Raw genomic sequence first — 21,374 nt, forward strand, 5'->3', positions numbered from 1 at the left:
TTATACTTGACATGGGAGGAAAAAAATGTATCTTTAACATTTAATATTTGATACTATGATATTTTCTTTGTTATAATTTTTTATTTTTTGAAGAAAAATTATTTAATTAATATTTAAAACAATAAAGAGACCGGTAGGAACTTAAGTGCGAGTACACTTATTCTTCAACGGGATGAGGATGTGAGAAAAGTCTCCTATTCATTGGATATTTAAATGAGGATGAGGATGAATTTATATTTTGGAGATGAGATAGTTAAATTTGTACATATCTTACTTTTTATCATCCTTATTTACATAAAGAACAAATATTATTAAATTATAATATATAAATGAATGTAAATTTCAATTTAGTTATATAATGTGATCAAATTATCTATAACTATATATAAAGCATTGCTCTTTTTGATGTCCACATTTATTTTTCGTATTTACCCTTTAAATAAAATATTTTTTAAATTAAAATAATCATTTTATCAATTTTATTATTTTTTAAAATTTAACATTTTTTTTAATTTTACCATTTTTTTAATTCATATAATACATATTTTAAGAAGATTTCTCTTTTTTTCATACAGATTGTTAACTGCCTTTATAAGAATAACTGCTATTTTGAAATTTGTTGAATAAAACTGTTTCTTTTCTTTTTTATCATATTTGTAAAAATATATTTAACTTTATTAACAAATATAAAATTTTACTTTTACATATGAACTTAATTAATTTACAAATATTAATCACCTATGTCATAATACAGCTATTTAAAAAATAGAACAAACATGTACAACAACATTTATGTGTCTAATAGTACCTACAAAATAAATTAAAAATATTTACAATAAATTTAAAAAATATTTATATTTAATTTCATAATTATAATAATAATAATTTTATTATTTTTTATTATCTTAAAAAAAAGAGTGAATACATACTATAATGCATATATTTTCCCTAATAATATAAAAATGAATTCACATCTTAATTTATTAATATCGAATATGATCAAATTTTCTCCTTTATGTACACAATTTATATTTATATTTTACCTTTTATAATATAATTATTTTAACAATTTTTTTCAAGAATAACCGCTATTTATAAATTTGTTGAACTACTTTCTTTTTCATCGTACCTGTAACGATATATTTAACTTTATTAACGAATATAAAAATTTACTTTACATATCAAATTAATTAATTTAAAAATGTTGATAACCTATGTTATAACATAATTATTTAAAATTTGTGGACACAAGTGTGACAATATTTATGTTCATGCTAGTACCTATAAAATAAATAAAAATAATTCACAATAAAATTATAAAATTTATTTATATTTAATTGCATATAATGCATATATATTTACTATATAAATGAATTCATATCTTAGTTATGTCAATGAATTCATATCTTAGTTATATCGAATAAAAATACACATCAAATTATAATACATATATGAATGAAAATATCAATTTAGTTACATAAAATAAAATTGAATTGTATTTAAAATTTACTTTCTAATATAATATTAAAATATATAAAGTTGACTTGAATTTAAATATACTTTAGAAAGAATAAAAGATAATTATAATTTATTGTGAAAAATATTGAGTTTTTACATTGCTATTTAATTACAATATCACGACTAAGATATCGGTTTTGTTTAATAATAATAAATTTAGCATAATTTTTAATGATTTGATAATGTAATATTTTTATGATGTGTGGCGGAACTTGGACAAAAAAAATATAAGGTACCAAATTAGATTTTTTATATATAAATTTTTTTTAGCTAAAAAAGCTTTTCATTTTCTCTACTTAAAAAATCACACATAATAGTAGAATAAGAAAAATGACTATCATTCACTGATATATCATGATATCAAACTATGAATATCATCTTAGATAAGTCTTTCATACCTCATTAATTTAATTTGATGACTCTTTTCTCATATCACGTTCTAATAAATTTTTTAATTTATTATATGTAACTCTAAAAACTTTAGAGATTTGTTTTTCATTGTCTTGAATGTTTGGTTCTCATGAGATTTCTCAAGTTTAGTTATCGTATATGCATTCTTTCTCATCTTTATCACAAACCTTCGTCTTTAAATAAAATTAATTATTTTACTCTTTATCATAATCTTTCTAATATAAAATTATCACATCTCATCTATTTAGAAAAATATAAAATTTATCTTCACAAATCATAATTATCACATTGCAAAATATAACAAAACTCATACCACTTTACTAAATAAGCAAGACCGTATAACTTCAAAACTTTAACAAATTTAGGAAAACAAAAAATTCCTAAATTTCATAATTAGGATTTATACTAATTTCATAAAAGAGTCTTTAAAATTACTATTAGGGTTAATACTAATTTGGGAGAAACATCATAAGAAGAATAATAAATCTAACATACATAAATCATAATAAGACACTAATATTAATCAATAAGAGATCATGTGAGAATGTATAGTTTAATTTCAATCTGTATATTTTCTAACATGTGTTCTCCGTTCTATCTCTTTGTATTTTTTTCTCCTCACGTACTTTCATGATAACTTATATGATAAAAAAATCTTATAATCAGAAAAATAACTCTAATCTTTTTTATAAACCGATGTCTCCGTTTAATTTTTTATTTAACCTTTATTTTAGTTTTTATTATAAATTTTCGTAATGTAAATAATATATAAATATAATTTTAAAAATTATATAAATATATATGAAAAATAAATTCCAAAATTTTTTGGGGAGCGTGCTCCCCTCTCACAACAATGTTCCACCCTGTTTACGATAAATGAACATAAATATACATATCTAAAAATATATGCTGACTTTGTTAGTTATCGATAGACTCTTTCAATTTCTTATTTAACATATTTTTTCTCATTCTCTAATTAGTTTTTGTTTTCGTGTCTTAAAAGATAAGACCGATAAAGCTACATAAATTTTACTTAGTAATAAACATGTTTGAAATGCATTATAATTTCTTATTTGAAACATAAAATCATTGTCTCTTAATATATAAAAGAAAAACTCAATATCCTCGTAAATAAGCATTTTTATTATTTGAAAAATATAAATAAAATACTTTCATCTCCATTCATAACCTTATGCCTCAAATATAGAATCTCACCCACCAAACTCCAACACAATCGAGCACAAAAAATTTGTCAAATTCACTAACCTGATAAAATTTCATCAACGCAATCTACCACAGTTCCGTTTGGATCGAAACACTCCTGGATCAATCGTATGAAGAAGTGATTGGATTAAATATCCAATTCAAAAGGTCCTTCTTTTTACACTCCCACTTTTTTCTTCTACACCCTTCATTTATTTTAAAATATCCATTTTGCTTTTTATTTTTGGATAAAATATAAATTCAATAAAATAATATTTTAGGATAAAACTAGCATGAGACCCGTTGGTTTTTAAAATTTTTTTGTTTAGAAAATAAATTTTAATATTATTATCACTAAATCAATAATTTAAATTAAAAGTTATAGAAGTTATAATTGTCAATTTAAATATATTGAATGATAAGATTCATTTAACAATGATATAATTATATATTTACGTATAATTAATTATTGCTATATATTATGTGTTATATGTTATGTGTTTTTAAGTAATTTGGAATAATCAATTTGTGATTACATTAATTGTTATTTTGTTTAGATTAAGAAATAACAGTATGATGTTTTTTAGAAGTTTAATAACAAAACATTGTTTGTGATAATAAGTTTAGATTTCTAGTAAAGATTAAAGAGTAAAAAACAGGTCTGGATTTTTTTTTTGTTTTGAATTTTCTTGTTTTGAAATCAGATTTCAAAGTTATTTTTTATAAACCCATTACTATTTATATTTACATGATTCTAAAGACTTTTTTTCTTAATTTAAGAATATGTAATAATTATATTCCTTAAATAAATATAATTTTCATATAATTTTGTAGAATTAATTATGCTTATATATTAGTGTTGTTATATTTGTAATAGTATGGTCTTATTGCTTTATTAATTTCACAATTAATTTGAATTTAACGTTAATTTCGGTTAAATGTTGTATGTTTTGTGATTATGGTTTCAGATATTCTTTGACCTAACAGTACATCATTAAAGTGCTATGATAAACGTTTTTTACTACCAATTTAATATAATTAAAATAAAAGTAATATTTGTATCAGAATATGAAAAGATGGCGGCAATATGAAGTTATTACATGTCTTATCGAGGGGTGATATTTGTGAAGCACGTTGATTGGTTTCGTCAAGAGGTTTCATTTGGTGCAGACGTTACGTTTGGTTTCTTTAAAAGGTAAGTTGGATTAGTGTGCATGTGTTTGGTCAGAAAGGAAGGAACAAACCATCATCCTTCGCAGTTACAGCACGGTCCAAACCTAGAAATGTCTTCATCCAGGCCTATCAGCTTCACAAACTTTTACCAGAACTCAGTCATGGTGATGGAGCCCGCAGAGGTTGGTCGATTATCTTCTTTCATTTAGTTAAAGTTTGCTTTTTTGGATAGGAATACCTACTTTCTGGCCTAAAGTTTATATTTTTTTTGTACGATGGTGTTCTGGTTGAAGTGTCTCTAAAATTTTTTGTTCAAAGTTTTGATTTTTATGAATCCTTCTCCTTTGGTATATGTCAAGAATGTCTCGAGTTTGAAGTTGGTTTTTGTGAACAATGGGGCAAATTACTACTGATGGGGACCAACTTTTTTAGTGATCCGAAAGGAAATGTGATAAATATAGAGTTTGAAGAAGGTCTTTTGGCTCAGAGGCAGATTCTGTCCTTTTATAACCTAAACAATGTTTACTATGTCTGTACCGTTTATTGTGGAGATCGTTATTTTCGTATAAGGGTTTTCGACTTGGATTGGATGGAGGTTGAGTATCTTGGTAAAAAAAAGAATTCTCTTGCATGTAACCCTTTGTCCTCAATAAGGTTTTTCCAAGCATTCAGGGTGCAGTTCATCCCAGCCACATATGCAATATTAATCCATTTTTATTATATTTAGAACTGCATTTGTATAGTCATTCATACTAATATATTTTATCTGTTGATTGTTGTCGTAGTTGTTGATAACTTTGCCGGATTACTTCCAAATATTCTGTCAGGATAAACTTGCGTTTAATTATGTGGTCAAGTTGTATGATCCTCTGTCGAAGATGTTTGAAATATATGTCGATACAGATGAGTCTTTGAGGATGGTTCTGTTTGGTTTCAGTAGGTACATTCCATATTATGGGTTGACTGGTCCGTGTTACCTACATTTAAACTATGTAGGAAACAATATATTTCTTCATAGGATCTTCTCGACCGAAGGAATAGAAATGGATTATAACAGGAATTCGGCCAATGCTTCAAACACCCAAGTTCCAGTTGTTGTTGCTGATTTTGAGAAAGTATTAAGCAATTATGATGTTAAAGTATCTTCTTTGGTAAGATTTATATGTATAGTGTTGTTTTTATAATTTTGTTCATATTTATGGTGGCTTGACACGTTTTGTTTGAATGTAGTATTTGGATTCCAAATTTGTAAAAGAATGCTTGATCAAGGGATGCAAAAGCTACACGCTGATGAATGGCCAATCTCAATTCTGGAACTGCAAAATTCGTTGGACGGACAGAAGTTCCTATGAGTGTTATTTGAGTTGTGGTTGGAAGAAATTCTGCAAAGAAAATGGATTGGCTGCCGGTGATCGCATAAGATTTGTTATGGAGAATGAAGAAAAGAGCGTCATCCATATATTGAAGAATTAGCTTGTTGTAATGTTTTGAATATTTTGTCTCTACAACTATTATGTAGGACCTATGAACATTTTGTTTCAGTTTCGTTTTTATGAATTGCAGATGTTAAATATTTTGCATATCAACATTAATATGTTTTGGAATGTTGATATATATGTTTATATAGAATTGCTTATTTATTTATTATATTGACTATGTCTACTAATTCATAAATATGTACATGTGTCTTGTGTTTACTATACCAAATTTGAATTTTCGTTATCTACATTATTTGATTAAGTTAAAAATTTGAATAAATATAAATTTGATATTAGCGAAAAATTTCAATAAATAAAAAGTATTATTACCAAATATTCAATTATTTTATAATTAGTAAAACTATAATTAAACCTTAGTATAGTTATTGTTAATACGATTTCATAAAGAATATTGTTTATCTATATAATTGTTATTCGGTAAAAATGGTTACAAGTTAAAAATAATATAAGTATTCTAGTTTGGAATAGTATTAACTAAGAGGAATTCAATTCATTTATTATTGTTATTATTTATAAAAAATTAACCATTCGTTTTCTACGATAAAATTTACTATAATATTACATTAATATAAAAACAAAATAACTTGTATATAATAATATTAGTTATATTTATCTTTAAAAAGTCAATTTTATAAATAATTGTAATGTTCATAATTTGTTGGATTTAATATAGTTTGGATAGTTATAATTAGGACAACTTGTTAATAAATGAACATGGATCATCATTTGTATCGGCTTATTACATTAATAATATCAGACATGTAGGAGGTGCGTTTGATAATTATGGTAGTCTGTTTAGTTAAATATTCAATATTACTTGGGCTGCTGATATGAGTTTGCAAAGTCTTCTTCGGGTTCAAAACATTATTAAGCTGACAATTGTGGGAGGTCAACTGCATGATTACGGTGGTGTGTCAAGTAAAAAGATTCAATATTAATTGGGCTAATTATATGGCTGGAAAGTAATACTCTATATAAGCAATTGCTATATGAACCTACATCAGGAGTTATTCGAAAATATTGTGCCAAGGGTACCAAAGAATTAGGATGGTGTCCATAATAAGTACTAACATCATTTGGTTGAATGTCTACATATAATTAATTCTTGTTTTCTTGTTGGTGTATGGTAGTTTGCATATTTAATGCACTATGCCCAATACGATTTTTACGATAATGTAATTGTCATTTCAGACATGATAAATGGAAAGGATAACATCAAAGTACCAGATCTTCATTTATTACTGCAAGGCATTGTTACAAAAAATTAATACATTACGCCAGAACATCATATTTATGCACATCAATTAAGCATTCTTACTTTTGTAACTATTACAGATATGCATTCTTAACAAAATACAGGAACATGTATCTTATCGTTCATTACACATTGTTGAAAACTTCTTTGAAAACTACATTTGTGGTAGCAGTCAAAGGATTATTCTCAGTGTCATGGATTAAAATCTTTAATCCTGACTTGCTTTTAACTCTAGAAGCTGCAACATATAACTGACCATGACTAAAAATTGGTGTAGGCAGATACAATCCAACACAATCTAAAGATTGACCTTGAGATTTCTTTATGGTCATAGCATAGAATAACATGATCGGGAATTGTCTTCTAATCATCTTGAATGGCCACAGTGACTGAGATGGGAACACGGACATACGCGGAATGTAAACTTCTGTTCCTTTGTTTTTCCCAGTTATAATTTTTGCACTAATTACATGCTTTGCTAGTCTAGTGACTATTAATCTACTTCCATTACAGAGACCTTCAGATTGATCCAAATTTCTCAAAAGCATTATTGGTGTCCTAACTTTGAGTCTTATACTATGGTTTGGTAATCCTGATGTTCTCAATGAATTTAAAAATTCTGGTGTAATACCATCATATACATCAACGTCCATGGTGTCAGAAGTATCAATGCATTCTGCATTGAGGTATTCTTTGACTTCACCTGAATTAGATGAATAACAATTGTTAAACTTTTAAAAGATGACAAATGTATGAAAAAATGATAAGTATGAGTTAAGCATCTCCTGGAATAGAATCCAGAACAAATTTATTGATTTCATCTACTGTTTCAATTCGACTGGCTAGAATAGCTCTTGATATCAGAAACATCTCATCGTTGAATTTTTCGTGTAGTTGTGGATAAGTGCTACTGATTATAGCTTGGATAGGGTCTTTGTAGTTCTTGATTAGAAATTCTGGAGGGATTTCTATATCTACTAAGCCATCATTGGGTTCATTCAGTGAACCATCACCAATTTTGATTATCCAGGAAGAAAACTCTTCAATTTCAGCAATAGTAGAGTTGTGCAATCCCTGCTGTAACGGTCGCATGTTTTTGGTCAAGTTTAGGATCTGGCAGAGCTCCCATAGATAGGATGAGTTGATAGTTGCATGAACAATATAAGATCTACTTCCTCGAGAAATAACAGGAAGAATTTGTCTAAAATTCCCTCCAAATACTATTACTTTGCCACCAAAAACAAAATCAGATTTGTTGTGTTCTCTCATGATATCTTTTAAAGTTCGATCCAGTGCTTCAAAAATAAACGTGTGTGCCATTGGTGCTTCATCCCAAATTATGAGGTTGGCCAATTTCATCAAATCTGATAATTCACTACCTTTTGTAATGTTGCAGACAGAGTGTTCAAGTGTTGGAACTGGAATCTTAAATTTTGAATGAGTTGTTCTACCTCCAGGCAATAACAAAGAAGCTATACCACTTGATGCAACTGTTAGAACTATTTTTGCTTCAGATAATGTGTTCCACATAAATGTTTTTCCAATTCCTTCATATCCATATAAAAAGAACATGCCCCATTTTTCATCATGCACCACATTTATAATCTTTTGGAAAATATGTCTTTGTTCATCTGCATATCAATAATAATTCAGATATATTGCAATGACTTGTATTGCAAAAATGTTTAGAAGAAATGACTAACCTGTCATACTTCTAAAATTTGATTGAAAGATATGTAGTTCATCATCCTTGTTGTAATCAAGTTCAACATACACTAATCGGTTGCCATAGTAATTTACTACAAAATCATTAGGATAAGGCATGGAGGGGAATTCCTTTAATGTTCTTCTATTATTTTGTAAAAGCTTCTCAATTTCAATCAAAGTCAAATTTTGCAACAATTCCATATTCAGGTTGAGGCCTGCAACAAATAACTTAAGTTAACATACTTTCATATCCAAACTTAAGATTAATATTGTTAAAAACAATTTCACCTGGATTTCTTGCAAATAATTCTGTCATTATATAGAATTCCATCAGAAAGCCATTCCCATGTTTTCTTCCAAACATCCTCAGGTTTGTTAATACTATTTGACATGAGGACAATTACGAATAATCTCCTCAAGAAGTTTCCAGATCCCCATTCTTTGGCTTCCTTGATAGCTTCGACATATTCTGTATCATCTGCCAAAAATCCAGAAGCTTCACATGCTTATCTAAATGTAGGATAAGTTATGTTTTCAATAGTTCGTAGATCTATGTAGGATATTGGACTTTTAACAATTGTTAGCATCCTCCTTAGGTAGAAAAGTTCACTAGTTGCTGAGGGAACCCAAATAAGTCTTCCAATGGTATTTCCTTTTTTCCTTGGTTTCCAACACCTTTGATTTTTATTATATACATACTTAGTAACAAATTGTGGATATGTTAATTCCCTTACATCTGAATATTTCTTATTGCACTTCATCCAACTTGTGAACATGGACTCCCTAACTGTCGGTTTTGCCATAATTTCATCAATATCATCATCATCCTTGAAGTACACTGATTGCTCGCCAGGTAGATGAAAAAATAATCGTTCAACAGCTGGATTTCTTCCATGAATTGGAAATGAAAATATTCCCCAACATGCTTCGCATGGAGAAATATATCTGCAATCAATATATTGTTTGATTTCATCACTTGGAAGATCAGTTGAAAAACCTGGCTTATCATTAGAAACAATGGCAACAATAATTCTATCACAGCCCTTATTGATGTACTTAAATAAGTACTTGATTGAATTAGATCGGTTACACCATTCTACATTCACATGAGCCTGATATTTGAGTAATATGGTAGGATTGTAAGGAACCACAAATCGGTTATCTAGTGCAATATCATTCTTCACAATGCTAAGACCATTGTTTCTTCGACGATAATGAGGAAAACCATCTTCTGAAATTGTTGTAGTATCTTGAAATTTCTTTGGATAAAATCGAGAACACGATCCATTTTTCATGCATGGAGATGATGTCTTAGAGATTCCACATGGGCCGTGAATCATATGTTCTTTTACACAGTTATACAATTTTGCATCTTCGTTGGCACATGGTATTTCAGCTGAGATTACCTTGTTAATATCCATGGTTGTCGGATACTTGCTAGATGGATGCAAAAATAACAGCAAATGAGCATGTGGCAAACCATGTTTCTGGAATTCAATACTATACATTATGCAATCACAGATCAGTTACATGATTAGAATAATCAATTAAATGAAATAAGTAAATAATTAAGTATATGAAATATACACACATGCTATGACCCTTCCCAATATGTTCTTCTTTCTTAAATCTAATAATAGTTGGTCAAATTTGATTCTAAAAACTCTTGCAATGATATATAGCCTGTCTAAAGGAGTTAATTTTAAAGGGTTCAATATTCTGGAAATCTCGGGTCATTTTGGATTGCACGTAAAAGTTACAAAAAGATCTAGGAATCCTACATGACCACATATTGCCATGCCATCAAAATATAATTGATCCATAAATCTCCTACCACCAACAAAGCTAGATGGAAGCACAAAACGTTTTCCTTTCTGTGAAGCTTCTATGTAGCTATCATTACTTGGTTGATAGAGGTTACTGTATTTGTCAACCCTAAGCTGCGACTGATTGTTTCTGATGAATGATAGCCTTTCAGACTCAATCATTGTATATCCATCTACAACAAATTTTTGGAATAATCTTCTTGATCTAAGAATGGTCATTGCCTCACATTGTCAGGTTTGAATTCTGAAACAAAACCATTCCCTAATCGTTAAGTGGTTACGTTTGAGTGCCAAACAATCACGATGACTAATATCATGCCTATATCCATCTTCACTATAGGGAAACAACAGAGGATACTGATATCCCAAGTAGCTTATGTGTAACTCATTTATTCTTTGTAATTTTCATGTTTTGCTTTCCATAATAATATCCCTAGGAGAAGCAGTATCAACATCTCCTACTATTAATGCAGCAACCTCTGAAACGGTGGGGATGTTATATATACGTCCATCGTTCTGCCTATCAGCAATAAGTTTTAATTTAAGATCATGATATAGCTACTCCGCATATTTGTCCCTTGCCATTCGAAAAGATTTAGCGTGCATATTGTACTTATCTAGCATATTTGTTAGTGTTCTAACAATTTCAGCATCAATATCATTGTTGTTCCTACATTGAATTTCAGATCAATAGAAAGATGCAACATAATATAATAACAACTATTAAGACGAATGTATTGTACCTCAGAGATTGAATTCTGTTGTGTATCTTGTTTTCAGTATCATAAATATATAGTTGAGCAAATTTTGGCTGTTGTCCAATTGGTGGAAGAAGACTACCAATTCTGTGACATGATTGTCCTTGGATTCTCAAATTTGGTGGACCACCTCCATTGTTGTATTTATTGTCAATTTTTGCTCAAGGTGATGTGAATGCAAACATCGTGTTGTATGTTCTAATATTCTTCTGATAACTTCTGCTCTGTTTTGAATCTGATTGAAATAAAAGTTGACTTAGCTCATTAGGGGTTTTTTTCAACATTGACAATTCAACTTTTCCATTTGAGCAACACAGTTGAAAGTTTGGATTAATCATATGATGAGATTTGTCAATGCGTTCTTGATACCACATATATGCATTGCAATGTTGACAAACATAGATCGGATCTCTTATATATGCATACAATTTGCAAATTAATATAATTATTAGTTCAACTTCCTATATATGATAACAATTATGTTTATGAAAAACTTTTTAGATTACTTATCTTGCATTAGCCTCCGTGTTTCGATGGTTCATATCATGTACTTCATCAATGACTGCTTAATTAATAATGATGAACATATCAGTAATAATGGTAAAACTAAGTAATTTTTTGGTAAATGAAATGACTATTAATTTCATTACCAAAATAAAATTACCTTCTATTGCTTCACCAAGTGATTCAGACTTATCCGAATTTGATTGTAGTTCATGAACATCTTCCAATACAAATGATTGAGTTGGTATATTGGAATGACTTATGTTAGTCACATTATTCACAGTGATTTCAAACTTCTCAAGCAAACTTTGTGGCTTTTTTCGTGTTGCTGTAACATTTCTTTCAACATTCCTGAATCTAACATCAGAACATTGAAGTTGTGATTCCATATGCAATGTATCTTGATTAACAAAATAAGTTGTTACATCAGCTAATGGTGTACGATATCGTGTTTTGTTTTCAACGCGCTTCTGATTTTTGCATGTAGCATTCATCCTCTTCTCCTGCATTATCAGTTTTCTTTTTATTCTTGCACTTGAACTATAAATTTTATTTTCATCGGCCATCATTCTACATTAAACAGCACACAGATTGACAATTATTTCAGAAACAACAACATTTGCATATTATATAAAGGTTATATATGAAGATGATAGAAAAAACTTCTACACGAAATTTTCAAAACATTATAGATATAGTTCATAATCCTGCTTTGTCAACAGAAAAATGTTACAACTCCAATTAATGAATAACAATAGTACATTGTGCTTCAACCGTTTAGAACATATTTGATTTACCAAATTCTCATATGTTTATCCATTAAAGGTTGTGTTTACATAAGGCTATCTACATATTTTGGCAGTTGCATGTTACTGGATAGATGAATCGTGAAATTTTTACCGCCAAAATTAACACCACTATAAAGTCATGTCAATGGGAAGCATGATTTGGGGTTATTAAATGCAAGTCTTTTCACCTTAATGTGTCTAATCTGCCAGCTTTATACATTTACATTTCATTATATTATATATGACATTGTACATGCAGATTGTTCTTAGACATTGCTTGTAGTGCAGGAAATAATCATCAAATTCATTGGTTTAATACATTATAATATCGTACCATCAACTTTAAGTATTGCACGTTTTTGGCTTTATTAAATGCCGATCTGATCATTGCTTTAAATGAATTATGATATCGTATTACTCCATAAACTTTTACGTATCTTTATTAAATGCATGTCTAATCAATCCATATAAGATGTTATTAAAAACATATCCAAATGTAAAACTGAATGGATAGGTTGGAATGTAACAAAAGTTCGAATTAATATACATGTTAACAATCATGTATGAACGGGTATCATGGTAGTATACTTTAAAAAATATTCATAACACAGTCTGATAGTAGTCTACTTTAAAAACAATTGATAACATCTTCAATTCTGACAATAAAAACATTAACGTATGGAAGGCTACAAATTATTTTTTATAATACAAGTTAGTGTTGACTTTATAAATGTTAAGATATAAAGTCACTATGATTTATGAATTGCTAAATACGATCTCTAAATATATCAATGAATTAAATATTTAAAGATCACAACATAAAAAAAGTGCACAAACTTCCTTCTAGGTAATCACAACCAAAACTATTTAAAATATTAAAGAAGGTTCACCAGTGCAATTTATCAAAACAGGATCAACGAATGTAGCCTTTGAAGGAGCCAAAACATTTCTAACAAAATGAACATAAAGTTTTAAGCAACATTTACTACAATAATTTCCAAGGCTTTCATAAATTAAATATCATTTCTCCTTCTTGATAGTCTTCATTGTCTTTGTAGCTGACAATTGGGCTAATGGCATGTCCTCCAAAAGATCAAATTCCATGAAATTTGATGGAATGTACTCTATGTCTTCATTGTTACTGGTAGTACAAACATCTTTTTTGGGCATGACACATAAAACAATATCTGGATCAAGATCAGCAGTCCTAGAAAGGCACATCTGCAATGAATCATATGTTCAGTAAAATTACATCTTTAAACTGTATTACATCTTTATTACATCTTTAAACTGTCCAGTAAAATTATGACGGTAATTGTATCTACTTATATACTTACTAATGAACTATCAGTATCAGCAGATAAGTCGCATGCTGCATTATCACCACATTCAGCAAGTTCCATTGCCTGAAAAATTTAACATCCAAAATTATAAATTTTGATCAGACCACAAATCAAACCGACTTTAAAATACTTACTAAAGAACTCCCAGTATGAGTATGTACATCAGACTCACTGGCACTCATACGTTTTCCAACCTCAATTGCCTGCATTATTCAATATACAATAAAACATACAATACATTAAAATGGGTATTAATAAAAGTAGCCAATTTCAAATCTATTCACTATGGACTTCTCCTTATGAAGTTGTAATTCATCAGAACAATTTTCCTTAGCTTCAACAAATTTGATTACCTGGAAAATTTGATCTGTTTAGTTCTATCTCAAAATAGATGACATAATCAATACACAACAATTAAAATTACAACCTGAGTTTGTCCAAGAATACTACTAATGTGACCTATAATTTCACGATCAGTTGAAACTCTCATTACTGAAGCAGGTCGGTTATTTCCTTGGGGCTTGACCTTGAAAGCCAAAGTACAACCCAAAAGAACGTCTAGATCCTTTGGAAAACACTTAGGATCCTCCTCACCATCCTAATATATTTTGAGAAACAAAGATGAAATGAAATATGAGTATTATTATGACACTATTATATTACTAATGGAAAAGTAAAGTTGTACAACCTTGATCATTTTCTTTCGCAAATCACCAGTAGAAACACCAATTAAATTGATGCAGTCTTGGTCCCAAAGCATGAAGTTAGCAACCTTTTTTCCATCAGTCACTTGAATTTCAAGCTTGTATCTGAAAACATATATTGAATCATAAATAAGATTATAATATACGTAATCTACTAAGCATTTATTACTAATTAGTAAGATAATTTTATTACACAACTATTACTAACCTCATTTTTGGATACTAATTATAACCATCACAATTCAAACACTTAAAAGAACCAACTTCATATGTTCTTTTTGCGCATAAGTTACAAACCAAGTAACTCCATCCATCATTTCCTAAGTTAAATTTAAGTGTATGTGCAACAGTAACACATGAAATCTCCTACAACAATAAAAGAATGATTAATAATAACAAAAATCGATTATAAAAGTATAGAAAATCAAAACTACCTCTGTCAACACCCAATTTTGTCCGGATTATAATATATATATATTCCTTTATTATTATTATTTTTACTTATTTATTTTATTATTATTATTATTTTTATTTTCTTTCTTATCTTATTTTACTTTGATTTTATTATGTCCTTTTATCTTATTTTATTTTATTTTTATTTTATTTTATTTTTTCTTTCTTCTTTCTTCTTTCTTCTTTCTTCTTTCTTCTTTCTTCTTTCTTCTTTCTTCTTTCTTTTCTTTGTTTTCAATTCTCTTCATATTTATTTTATTTTATTACTATTTATTATTTTAAAAACGGATTAAAAAACATGAAAAGAAAAACATATTTGAAAAAAAAAAGCAAAGAAAAACAAAAAATAGGAGAAGAGAGATTTGAAAAAAAAAAACAGAGAGAGGTGCGGGACATTCAATTTTTCTGCACAGGATAGGCTAGCCCTTTCCTCATTTGTTACCCTGAAAGTCCCGTTGCTGCAGACTCATCACACAAAAATGGAAATTAAATCAGCTGCATATGCATGGATTGATTGAAGAGGGGGCAGACAGAACAAGGCAAAGAAGCAACCGCCACTTTACACCATGTTACATCTCTCAACCACGAACAAAAGGGATCTCATAAGTATAACAAGAAAAAAGAGAACGAGGAGGGGACACAAAAGCTAACTGGAAATAACAAATTTTAAGATACAGTTTCGCAATATAACATATAGCAAGAGCAAGAAAAAAGGGAACACTCAACGAAGCAACACTCAACAAAGCAACAACAAGGGAGGAAGAAAGATTTTAAAAACAGAGAGAAGAAGGGAGAAACAGGCAGCTCGAGCAAGGAAAGAATTGGGGCCACAGCACAAGTTAATGAACTCCGAGAGGTGAGCCCTGCGCCTATACTTGATTGAGCATGATGTAAGCGGGCGTGTTAAGTCTGATATGTTTCGTTCTAATCCTCGAATGCCATGAACAAGATGATATTATTGTGTTTGCTGCATTTTATTTGTTGGATTTGAATCACACGATTTTGCTACTCCCCATTCTTTTCCTCGTCACGATCCTCATTCATCTATGCTCACCAATCTTCTCACACACATTAGTGCACACCAATATGTCGCATTCTCTTATATGACAATCAAGACTACGAGACCAAACCCAGCACGCACGTAAAATCTCCTCCATTCACGTCCTCACTTCAACTTCAACCTCAAACACATTCCCCATTCCTCCAATCTGCACAAAACAACCAAAGCCAGAGAACCTCTATTCACTCATCCTCACCATTTTCCATATCCAACTAAATAGCCAAAGCTGTGAACATTCCTAGGACCTGTTTTCACCATTATCTCGTCCACATTCTCACACACGAATGAGCCCAAATCTGTCTCGGCTTTCATCTCCAGATTCATACCTTCATCTAACAACAATCTTTCCTTCCTCAATGTTCGAATCCACCTGCATAGAAACCCAAATAAAAAATAGAGTATGCGCACCAATGGCAGTGGCCCTGTAGTTCGCGCAGAAGCAGTTCGAGTTGCGCATGAGGGGAAGGAGAGTGAAGGTCGCATAGGCTCTCGTCGCCAACGACCGTGGTGGACACCGGTGTCGCCCGCGATGGCTGTGGTCGATGGTGACGAGGTGACGAGGTGACGATCTTTCGAGGTTCGAGTCAACGCGTGCGCGAGAACAAATCGAACAAATCGTTGAGCCGCCGAGAACGAGGGCGACGTCTCCGCCGTCAATGGGCGCCGCTGGCAAGCTAGTCGCATGATGGTGCGGTGGCGTGGTGATGCAACGGTGAGGGTGGTCGTTGATGGTGGCGAGTGTGCGCTGGTGTGGGTCTTGGTGTCGTCGAGAGAGAGATAGAGAGAGGGTTTGCCTCTTGATTCAGGAGTTGCTAGGGTTTAGGTTAATCATATTCGTCACACGTGATCAAGTCTCAGCCCACTTCACTCCTTGCACCACCATTTTTGACACTTTCACCCTCCTGTGTATTAAAATTGGGTCTGCGTGGTTTTTCTCGCGCACCCCCAATATTAACTACACACCCCGCGAGTTTCCTTGGGCTGGCAACCTTTGTTCCTTGCGCACCCGCACAATTACTAATCCCGCACCCCTGCACACGCTTTTTACTCCTATTTTAGACTTGTTTTATATTTTACTCGCTACACCCCCATCTTTCAATACACACACCTCATTTACTTCATACACCTCCCACATGTGATACTCATGCATCCCATATCTTTGTCTATTGTTTTTGGACTTGTTGTTGTGTTTATTTTGTGCACCCCCACTAATGACTCATGTACCCACATATTTTGTTTTCCACTTTTATCCTTCTTTAGTAATTTCATTCTTTTATTTGTTTATTTTATTTTATTTATTTTTTATTTTAAAAAAAACACAAATATATTTGAAAATTATAAAAATTACAAATATAGAAAATATAAAAAAAAGTCCTCTTACTTTTTTTATTGTGTCTGTCCGGCTGCTCGTGTGACATTTTCTTCCAAATAATTCAAAAATACTAAAAATAATTTTCTTTCTCTTTTTTTTGTGTCTGTTCGGTCGTCTGCACCGCGTGACACTCATGTTCTAAAAATATAAAAAATGATTTTCTTTCCTTTTTAGTGTCTATTCGACCGCCCACGTCGTGTGACACGTATTCTCAATTAATTCAAAAATACCAAAAAAATATAAAATTTCAAAAAATACAAAAAATGTCAATATTTTCAAACAACAGTCTTTTTAAGAACTACGTGATCCTTGATTCTCCACTGTGAGATACGTAGGAGCAAGGCCAGTCCTTGTCAGGTTCACCTCCAAAATAATCATATCATTCTCCAAATCGTTTTTCCCAAATCGTTTCTTTAAAGAACTATGTAACCCTGATTTCTCATTTTTAATGAGAATACCTAGGACCAAGGTCAATCCTTGTCGGGCCCAAAAAACTAAAAAAATATTTTGTTTCTTTTTAGCATTTTTATCTCATTATTTTTGGGGAAAATTAACATTTTGAAAACCACATCAACTTTGCATTCTTTTTAATTAAAGGTACCGCCCTCGGGCGGGTGCTGTAGGGTGCTAACACCTTCCCTACGCGTAATCGACTCCCGGATCCAAAATCTGGTTTTTCGCGGACTTGTCTTATCTTTATGGTTTTCCATGGTTTTCCAGAATAACTATGGTGGCGACTCCAAATCTCTTTTTTAAACCTGTTTTCTTTTTTTGGTTCGTCGTCCCGTCGCGATCTCGGTTGCGACAACCTCTATGACAGTCAGGCTCTTTGAAACACTTTTAACAACAGTTTTATACATAAACCTATCAACATGACTAATCTGGGAAGACCCACTATATTGGCTTCCCTCCTCAAAAATTTCATGAGTAGAGGTTCTACACAATAAACATTAGTTAGTACTTTATGAAATACAAAGAGTTATACAATAAGATAGTCGTAATATAAAACTATTACTTTGAAAATTCCTTCCTAAATTCAGTCAGTTCAGGTATATCATCTCCCAAAATCAACTTCGATCCATTCCAACAATTAGACAATGACACCGACCATGGACCTATACAAAATAATTTAAATAAATTTCCAAATAACGCAGACTAAAAAATATAACAAACATTTCGAAATACAATGAAACCTGAGGCAACCTTTATCTTTGCCTGAGTAAGAATAATAGCAAGATAAGGTGTTTCACGACTTTCCCTCCAATAACTAACCAATCGCATACAATATGAATCTCAAAGAGTGCAACAGATTGACGCACCACTACATTATAGAAAAAAAAACAACTTCAAAAGAGCATTAAAATGAAATAATAAATTTAATCTTTGACAAATAATAACATTATAATCAATTGTACCTCAAGTCCTTTAGGTCAAACACAATATTTTTGGAACTTGGTTTCTCCTCCACATTATCCACCACACCAATGACATCTAAAATGGAAAAACAAAACAGTAAGTAAACATAACAAAAAAATAGCAAACATATATGAATGAAGGATAAAAAACTTACCAACCAACAAATATGCAGAATAGTTTCCATCAATGATATCCTTTATACTCTTGAACTTCCAAACTTTTGTAGGAATACTGGCAATTGGTTGTCGTCGTACAAACGTTGCTCCAATAAACAATAGCTTAAAGGGGTGGTCGCAAACTCTATATTGAGCTCTGTTGTTAAGAATTTTGAAGTTATGCATTATATAACTTTCTCCCTCCTTTAACTTGTCTTCCCACGTACTAATGTCTTCCTTCTTAATCATAGCAGGGATAACATCACCCTAACCAGCATAATCATGCATAAACGTCAAATATATCCATTTTTTCTCCAATTTCAAACATGTAATGCACATAGATCATACAATGATACATTACCTTCTGGTCTGTCAAAATCATCTCCATATTTCGTTTGGACTCCCATGACTCAACAAACCACAGATCCACAATTCGGACAACAAGTTTCAAAGTCTCCCTTTTTCCATCAATATCCTTGATCATATCAAATTTCCTTGCCATCTAATACATAACAATAAAATAGGTCAAATGTTTTACAGGAAAAAAAACTATACAACTTCAAAATAACAAAACACATGAAAAACACATGAACAACACTCAAAATAACAACATCTAAAACAACAAATAATATTCAACAGTTTGTAAATAAAAAATATCAACCTTTTCTTCGACACCCTAAACATAGGAAAAATTATATGTTTCAGCTTTATAAGAAAATAAAAGTTGTGCACCGAGTAAGAAGAAGAACAAAAAAAAAGAAGAAGAACAACAACAACAACAAAAAATGATAAAAATACAACAAAAAAGAAACTACACCGAAAACAACTTCTGCAAACCTTCAACAACAACAATCACAAAAAAATAAAAAACACGAACAAAAAAATTTTAAACTTAAACTACTGTGAAGAACAAAAAGAAGGACCTTTAAAAAAAATAACAACGATCAACCAACAAAAATAAACAGCCAAAAAAAAATTACGTTGGTACGAAGAAGAAGAAAGAAGATGCAATGAAGTCGAAGAAGAAAAAAGAAAGCAAATATGTGTTTCAACAAAGCTAACGGAAGAACAAAAAAATAAAAAAACACGAACAAAAAAATTTCAAACTTAAGCTACTGTGAAGAACAAAAAGAAGGAGCTTTAAAAAAATAACAACGATTAGCCAACAAAAATAAACAACCAAAAAAAAACTTACGTTGGTATGAAGAAGAAGAAAGAAGATGCAATGAAGTGTCGAAGAAGAAGAAAAAAGAAAGCCAATATGTGTTTCAACAAAGCTAAGCGAAGAACAAAAATTGAAATGCCTCCACCAAATGCAATGCCTTGAAGAAGAAGCCTCCGACTGTCAGCAAACATCAATCAGCATTTAATGCTTTCAGCGGGAAAAAAAAATCCAGAAGACAAAAATATCCTCAATTTGAGACAGTTGTCAATAAGTTAAGATGTCTATTTCAGTAATTTACCTATACTAAGAATTTCTTAGATATATAGTAGATATGTATACAATGCCTTTTATATACCACGAGTTAGGTGTCCTATAATTAATATCATGAAATTTTACTTCAACTAGCATTTTTACACGTGCATTGCACGGTTTTAAAAATAAATATATTTATTATATAAAATAAATTTATAAAATACAATTAAAATTTAATATGAGTATTTTTTTTGTAAAATTAAATAATAATACTTTATTAATTTTATGTTGAAAAGTGTATTTAAATTATTTATACATTATTTTAATAAAATATATTATATCATATTTTTTTAAAATAAAATATAAAAATTGAGTAATTAAAATAAAGAATTCAAATTTAAATGAAATAATAATTAATAATCTCATATTTTGAGAATAATTAATAAAAAAAACTTTATATTAGTACAAGAAACACAAATAAATTTTATAAACTTAAATTAAATTTAGTAATTAAGAAATTTACACACACACACACATACATATATATATATATATATAGGAATATTGTTTATAATAATGATTGTGTCTTTGATAGGAAAATAAACAATTTCAATAATTAAATGACTTTAATTGTTATCTTATTTTTTTTAGTAAAATAAAAAACTTCAATTGAGCAATTATATACATGTTATGAGCAATTATATACATCTTATGAAGTTGTTCTTGACTTCTATAATTTAGAATCTCTTACTTAAGCATGAATTTGATTTTCATTAGATGAATTAATATAAAAATAATCTAAATGTAAATCT

At 30.0% G+C, this 21,374-nt stretch overlaps 2 protein-coding genes and 1 pseudogene across 2 annotated transcripts; all 3 read right to left on the minus strand.

The window, feature by feature from the left end:
• Positions 1 to 7,184: 7,184 nt before the first annotated feature.
• LOC114175378 lies at positions 7,185 to 11,724 on the minus strand (annotated as a pseudogene).
• Positions 11,725 to 13,562: 1,838 nt separating this feature from the next.
• On the minus strand, positions 13,563 to 15,127 carry LOC114174924. The gene is made up of 6 exons (XM_028059656.1): positions 14,898 to 15,127; positions 14,674 to 14,794; positions 14,413 to 14,583; positions 14,120 to 14,188; positions 13,980 to 14,048; positions 13,563 to 13,863 (listed from the first exon to the last, which is right to left on the minus strand). The coding sequence occupies exons 1-6, from the start codon at positions 14,900 to 14,902 to the stop codon at positions 13,663 to 13,665; spliced, it is 636 nt and encodes a 211-aa protein (XP_027915457.1). The 5' UTR covers positions 14,903 to 15,127; the 3' UTR covers positions 13,563 to 13,662.
• A 1,267-nt stretch (positions 15,128 to 16,394) lies between these two features.
• Positions 16,395 to 19,647, minus strand: LOC114175379. Its single transcript, XM_028060151.1, has 7 exons — positions 19,507 to 19,647; positions 19,145 to 19,412; positions 18,990 to 19,065; positions 18,768 to 18,841; positions 18,590 to 18,689; positions 18,439 to 18,510; positions 16,395 to 16,572 (listed from the first exon to the last, which is right to left on the minus strand). The coding sequence occupies exons 1-7, from the start codon at positions 19,645 to 19,647 to the stop codon at positions 16,395 to 16,397; spliced, it is 909 nt and encodes a 302-aa protein (XP_027915952.1).
• Between the last annotated feature and the right edge of the window lie 1,727 nt (positions 19,648 to 21,374).

This window comes from Vigna unguiculata, chromosome 3, assembly GCF_004118075.2.
Source record: "Vigna unguiculata cultivar IT97K-499-35 chromosome 3, ASM411807v1, whole genome shotgun sequence".
Classification (NCBI taxonomy): domain Eukaryota; kingdom Viridiplantae; phylum Streptophyta; class Magnoliopsida; order Fabales; family Fabaceae; genus Vigna; species Vigna unguiculata.

Bases quoted from the DNA above. Each gene is read 5' to 3' on its own strand.
- LOC114174924 (XM_028059656.1), bottom strand. The intron at 14,584-14,673 runs GTTGTACAACTT...AAAATATATTAG, and splicing joins TGCGAAAGAAAATGATCAAG to GATGGTGAGGAGGATCCTAA. The intron at 14,049-14,119 runs GTAAGTATTTTA...TAAATTTTTCAG, and splicing joins CTCATACTGGGAGTTCTTTA to GCAATGGAACTTGCTGAATG.
- LOC114175379 (XM_028060151.1), bottom strand. From the start codon at position 19,647: ATGGCAAGGAAATTTGATATGATCAAGGATATTGATGGAAAAAGGGAG. The intron at 18,511-18,589 runs GTAATAGTTTTA...TTTATTGTGTAG, and splicing joins TTTAGGAAGGAATTTTCAAA to AACCTCTACTCATGAAATTT. The intron at 16,573-18,438 runs GTTTATGTATAA...GTTTCTATGCAG, and splicing joins CAGATTAGTCATGTTGATAG to GTGGATTCGAACATTGAGGA.